At 46.5% G+C, this 6,430-nt stretch overlaps 1 protein-coding gene across 3 annotated transcripts in view; it reads right to left on the bottom strand.

Moving 5' to 3' along the window:
- Positions 1-2,888: 2,888 nt before the first annotated feature.
- The window catches only part of AOAH (acyloxyacyl hydrolase (neutrophil)), a 221,139-nt gene continuing 217,597 nt past the window's right edge, over positions 2,889-6,430 (bottom strand). For 2 of the 3 annotated variants that reach the window (XM_011972918.1, XM_011972925.1), the window contains one exon: positions 2,892-3,327. In XM_011972918.1, the coding sequence (XP_011828308.1) occupies positions 3,199-3,327 (129 nt within the window). In that variant the 3' untranslated portion in view covers positions 2,892-3,198. Of the gene's footprint in view, positions 3,328-4,439; positions 4,559-6,430 lie in introns of all 3 variants that reach the window. The other variant, XM_011972914.1, reaches the window with a different exon arrangement.

The raw sequence follows: 6,430 nt of genomic DNA, 5'->3' as shown, positions 1-6,430 counted from the left end.
TTATGCTTTTTCCCGGTGATGTTGCTGGCCACGAAGGGCAGTGCTGAAGTTCTATTGAGTGCTGCTAAGTGATGTGCCACAGAAGGCTGCAACGCGCCGCACAGAGAAAATCACCTCAGTGGTAGATGAGCTCTTTGCAGGCAGGAGTTACAGTGCTGTTGCCTGTGAGGTCAATGTTAATGAATCCACTGTATATTAAATATGGTGTCTTTTCAACAAAAACCACATAGAAAACCAAGTTATGTGTTGACTGGCTGGTGAAAATGTTCAGACTGCAGGCTCACAGGAACCTAGCCTTGTGCTTCCCCTAAGGACAATGGTTCAGCACGTGCTAATTCAGTGTTCATGGCAACTTTATAGAACATAACTGTTACAAAAGATAAGAAGCAACAGTATCTGCAACAACTGCAATGTGATGTGAAAGTATTTGTGACAAAAACTAATTCAGCTGTGTTTTGTTACCTACATTCACTATGAAAGGAAATGCTAAATTTTAGCATTTGCATTTAGAAGACAGTGAAGACTTATTTTTTTCCCCATTCAAGTTTACAGGCACTATTAATTCTGGGGATCCGTAAGGACCCTAGTTAAGAATATTTTCTCTAGTGGGATTAAATCAGTGACAGAGACCAGGGAGGGATAGGGAAGCTGGTGCGGATTCTGGGGAGATTCAGGTCCGGTCACATTGTTTATCAATACAAGTCCCATATAGAGACTTTTTAGCTGATCTGCTTCTTCTGGGGAGCTGACTTTATTTTTGTCACCAGGGCCTGAACCCAAAAGGCTCAGCACGAAATGAAAAATGCCAACTGTGGGTGGAAATAGACATTTTGGTAATTACTCATGTGGCAAATGGTGACCTCCATTTCAATAGCGAAGGGCAAGCCTGGTCTCTCCTCTGATAACAAGAGAGAGTATCCGTTTCTTTTTTTTCTTTTTCTTTTTCTTTTTTTTTTTTTTGAGACAAGGTCTTATTCTATTCCCCAGGCTGGAGTGCAGCGGTGCGGTCTGGGCTCACTGCAGCCTCGACTTCCTGCTGGGCTCAAGTGATCTTCCCAAGCAGCTAGGACCACAGGCGTGTGCCACCACACCCAGCTAATTTTTGTACTTTTTGTAGAGACAGGGTTTCACCATGTTGCCCAGGCTGATCTTGAACTCCTGAGCTCAAGCGACCCTCCCACCTTCGTCTGCCGAAGTGCTGGAATTATAGGTGTGAGTCACAGTGCTCGGCTGGGAGAGAGAAATTATAATAGAGTTTTGGGGTGTTTAGATGAAGATGACACAGGAGCCCCGAGTCCCCTCACCAAGTGTGCCCAGGGAAGAAGGCGCCTCTGATGGCTTTTCTTTCTCACTCTTCTCACCGTGATGAGCGAGGAGCGTGATTCAATGGGTCTAATTCAAATGTGTCAAAAAAGAGGCTGCTGATTTTGCTTTTAAATAGCAAGAAATAACAGTGTGACCTGGAGAGCAACACTAACTTCTCATTCATTTACTCATTCAGTGCTATTTGTTGTGCATCTGCAGTGGTCAGGCATTGTGTTAGGGGCTGGACACAGGAGTACACGTGACCAGCCAGGTACTGATCTCATGGAGCCTGCAGTTCAGGTTTCGGTGCTTTTTTCCACAACCCCTCCAAGAATGGGGAGATGCGGAGGGCTGCATGTCAACCCAGGAAAGCCCTTCAGGTGCTTCTCAGTGGACAATCTTCAGACACCATCATTCTGGAAAACTTGAGGCTGAAGACAGTAGCTCAAGGGGCACCAGTGCAAAAATACAGGATAAGCGCTATTATAAGAAGTACACAAAGCACAGGGACAGAGCATTCTCAAGCCAGAGAGAAAGACTTGGTCAAATCTCAAAGAAGGAACGTGTCTGGAGCATAGAAAATGCAGGCAGAAGTGAATGAGCCTTGCCTGGGCCCCCGATCCAGGGGAGAAGGCCTGACCTCAGACTCAAGTTTTGCAGGCAATAGTGGTATTTAGTATTAATTTCCATGTAGTATTTATTTGCAGTATTTGTGTTTTCTGAAAAAGTGAGATGAGGTCACCATCCTCTTCTACCTCTCAATTCCTTGATGCTGTGCCTCAGAGTAAGGTCAGAGCTCAGGATTTGGGTACCTTTGTTTTCCTGCCTGAGCCCATTCAGAGGATGGAACTGGTTAGATGTTAGGTGATTCCCCAAGGTTGTGGGTGGTCAGGTCTTAAGATAATTTAAACAGTCTTTTTTAGAGGGGTGGGAAGTGACAGGTTCAGAAAAGACATATAGGGTGGGAGAAGGGAGGTGGTCAGGCTGGGGGACCCTCCCTTTACTCTGGAGTCTTCCTGTACAGATTAAATAAGTGTACTTTGGGTATCTATCACCTGAAATATTTGTCTTTTCTTTACACTAGAAGCATTCAAATTATTTCCTTCTAGCGATTTGAAACGAAATATACAATAGCATTTTGTAAACTATAGTCACCCTACTGATCTATCAGACACCAGGCCTTATTTCTTTTATCTAACTGTACATTTATACCCGCTAATCAACTAATAAAATACTTTAAAGGAAAAAAATTGTATTGTCATTTTTCTGGACTTTGTGAGGTTATATGGTACTTGTCAACTTTTAAACATTTGTAATTTGTGCTGATTTCTTTCCTCATTCTAAATGTGTATTTAAGTTCATATCTAATTTTGTATTTATAGTCTTGTGTTATGTTTTTCAAGGGGGCCTCATGAAGCCTGGTCTGCCCCCTTGTGTGAGTCCTTGGCAGCTGGCCAGCCGCCTGCATAGGAGGAGCCTCAGCTCGCCAGGCCATTTTTAAGAAGTTAACAACACAGGGAGGATCAGTCCCCTGGCATGCCAAGACCTTGGGTAAATTGCTGAACATCACTGGACTTCTTAAGTGTTTTTAGAAACTCCTTTTAGAACAATTAGCTGTAAAGGGCACAGATACTCTTTTGCTTGGAATGGCACCCAAAGCACTTTATTAAAGGTTATTTCAGGAACAATGGAAGGGTTACTGATCCCAGGAGCACACAGCATTGCACGGTCATCCACATATGCTCTTCATTGAGAGAAAGACATTTTGCAAAGATGCTGCTGAAGGAGACTCCTTTGGGCCTGTGACGTAGCAGCCCCCACAGGGTTTGTGGAATGAGTTTACCCACGCCTCTGCCTCCCTGTGCTCCCCAAGGGTGCATGCTCCTGAGAGGCTCAGTGCCCGCCTTGGTCTCCAAACACCTGTTTAATCTGGGGGTTGAATGGATTCTTCTTTCCCAGGATTTGGGGCCACTGGAGCTGCACCTTCTCCCAGAAACGATCCGCAAGCAACAGCAAAGCCACCTGTGAGAGAGAACCCAAAGGAGGAGGAAAAGGGAAATTAGGACAGATCACTTACCAACAAGATTTCCCACATGCTTTCTGCCAGAGACAGCCTCTAGGATGGCCCCGTGACTCCCAGCCCCATGTCTCTGTATAACCTCCATCCCTTGCTGGTGGTGGGACCTATCACTTGGTTCTAACAGAGGAAATGTGGCCGTGGTGAGGAGACGCTGCTTCAGCCATGCTGTCACGTTGTGTGAGGCTTGGCCTTGCTAGTGACTCGCTTCGGAGGCTCTCCTTTCTGGGCTGAAGCTGGGGGTGATCCACCTGCCATCCAGCCTGAAGCTGGCTCATCAGTCCTGCAGACTCACGGGAATGAATCTTCCAACAGCCCGAATGAGTTTGAAAGTAGTTCTTCCCCAGATTAGTCTCCAGATGAGAACGTGGCCTGGATACCATGCTTTGATTTTCATTTGTGACACCCTAAGCAGAGGACCTAGTTAAGCTGTGACCCACAGAAACTGTGAGATCATAAGTGTGTATTGTGTTAAGCTGCTAAGTGTATGTAATTTGTTTTTTCAGTAATAGATTAAAAATTCACTTTATCAGAAATTCAATTTTTATTCATCTGTGGACAGCTAGCATTTACTGCAGGCCTAAGGCTTGGGTTTTAGAGGTGAACATGGTATGTTCTTCCTTCCAGAAAGTCTCAGCCTAGTAAGGTAACCAGACATGCAAAATGACACCACCAAGCCCACAGGGAGGGCTGGGAGGCTGATGCACACATGGGAAAGGGAAGACATGTCACTTCTCTCTGGTGGGGGAAGGGGTGGAATCTCTCTGAAGAAGGTGGTGGCTGAGATGAATTTTCTAGGAGTTCCGCAGACAGATGATGTGGGGAAACAGTGCAATGGTAGAGGACACAGCATGTGCAAAGGCTCAGAGCTGTGGGAGAGAATGACATGTTTGGGGAACTACAGGTGCTTGGGAGTGGAGGCTGGCTGGGTCCCTGACTGGGTTGGGGGGGATCCTGGCAGGCTGTGAGTGCAGGGAGTCTGGCTGAAGTGCCAGAGAGGAATCCTTAGCTTAATACACAGCAGTCTCGACCCTGGCTCTCCCAGCCTGAGACTTGCTCTCTGGTTCTGCTGTCGCATGTCAGGTTTCCCTTTACCCATGATGTTAGCTGGGTCCATTCTTGGTTGTCCAGTGTCTGGCTTGTCATTAACATGCCTTTGAGGAGGACGCTCTTTCTCTGCAGACAATGCCCTCATTTAGCAAATGGCACCTGGCCAGGCCTGCAGGCTCCAGATGGCTCCATCTCAACAGTGGTTTTCAATGCTGAGCAATGAGAAATATGATTGCTGAAGGCCTCCAAGAGGGGAATACATTGTTTGGGAAGGATGCTCAGGGATATCCCCGACTTCTCCCCACAGGGCAGCTCACAGTCCCCTTCCTAATAGGCAGTGGGGCCAACTCCCTCTCTGGGCCCAGCCCTCTCATCTGGACATTGAGTGGGTGACAGAAAGTGATCCAAAGTCCTTTCTGTGTCTGACTATGTGTGAGATTTTAGTAGTTAGAGAAAACTAGGCCTGATTCAGTCACTGCATAAAGTCCCCAGCATTTTAATGTGTTCTGAGCCTTCTAAGGTGGACACAAACTTCACTCATCCCACTGCATAATCTCAGTCATGTCCATGCAGTGTCTCCCTCACAGCATAACACACAGACACCATACACACATACACCACACCCCTCACAACCCACACCACATACACATACATCACACACACTCCCATACCCCACACACCACACAGCATACACAGAAACACTACACATACTACACACCACACATACATACACCACACCCCTCACAACCCCACACCACACATAAATACATCACACACACATCCCACACACCACACACCACATGCCACATACACACCATACACACACCACACAGATACATCACATGCACACCACACACAGATACACTACACGCATCTCACACACACACACCACACACCCCACACCACACATACTCTCATATCCACACACACATCCTACACACACCCCACACACACCTCAGATACCACCACATGCACACTCACCACATACACATATCACATACACACACAACCCTTACCACACACACACACCACACACACCCCCTACACCCCCTATACCCACATCACACACGCACCCTACATACCACACACACACACAAACACCACACATACCTCACCCCCAGACACCCCCACAGAAAGCACACAGATACTACACACACACACACAGCAAAACCACACACCATATGCACCCCACATATACTTCTTTGCACTTAAACGCAGGAGCATGGCAAAGGCTGCCTGCATAGCTGGCCAGTGCCCCAGGGAGGGCCGGATCATCTCTCACACAAAGCATCAGGGCCTTTGAAGACAGAAGCCTGGGCTTGTGGCTGTTTTCCTGCCATTTCTCAACAAAGGAGGCTGCTGCCAGGTCTGTGGAAAATTACTGGTTCTTCTTTTTTATGTTATTGGCTTTCAACTTGATACACCTAAGCTGTCTCTCTAACAGTCATGTGGCATCAAGGCATTTAGTTCCCTCTCTGTGTTAATAAGGCAGGAGACAGGGTGAGGGCAAGAAGAGGGAAACGAAAATGAAAGAGCTCAGATCTGAGCATTTGCTAACTGTTTGGTTTGAACGCAATTCGTTGGTTGTCACCGTAATAAGGAATAAAATATTTATGAGCAGGCATTGAGAAAATACTGAGCTGAAATGAGACTGGCATGCTTATCACTAAACTAGAGACTTGTGATAAAATGATCCACTGTAATCATTCATTCATTTGACAAATATTTACTGAGCACCTACTGTGGGTTTCTCATACCGCCATTTCCTGTTATAACTTCCACGAGGCACTGCACAGGGCAGAGCACAGCTACCCTTTCCTCTCTTTATCCAAGTTAGTTTCTTTCTCTCTCTCTCTTCCTTTCCTTCCCTTCCTTCCTTCCTTTCCTTTTCTTTCTTTCCTTCCTTCTTTCTCTCTCCTTCCTTCCTTCCTTCCTTCCTTCCTTCCTTCCTTCCTTTCTTCCTTCCTCCCTTCCTTCCTTTCTTCCCTCTCTCCCTCT

Source organism: Mandrillus leucophaeus, unplaced genomic scaffold, assembly GCF_000951045.1.
Source record: "Mandrillus leucophaeus isolate KB7577 unplaced genomic scaffold, Mleu.le_1.0 Scaffold100, whole genome shotgun sequence".
NCBI classification, from domain to species: domain Eukaryota; kingdom Metazoa; phylum Chordata; class Mammalia; order Primates; family Cercopithecidae; genus Mandrillus; species Mandrillus leucophaeus.
The sequence above is the reverse complement of the archived record's forward strand: the minus strand, read 5'-3'. Positions and strand labels throughout refer to the sequence as shown.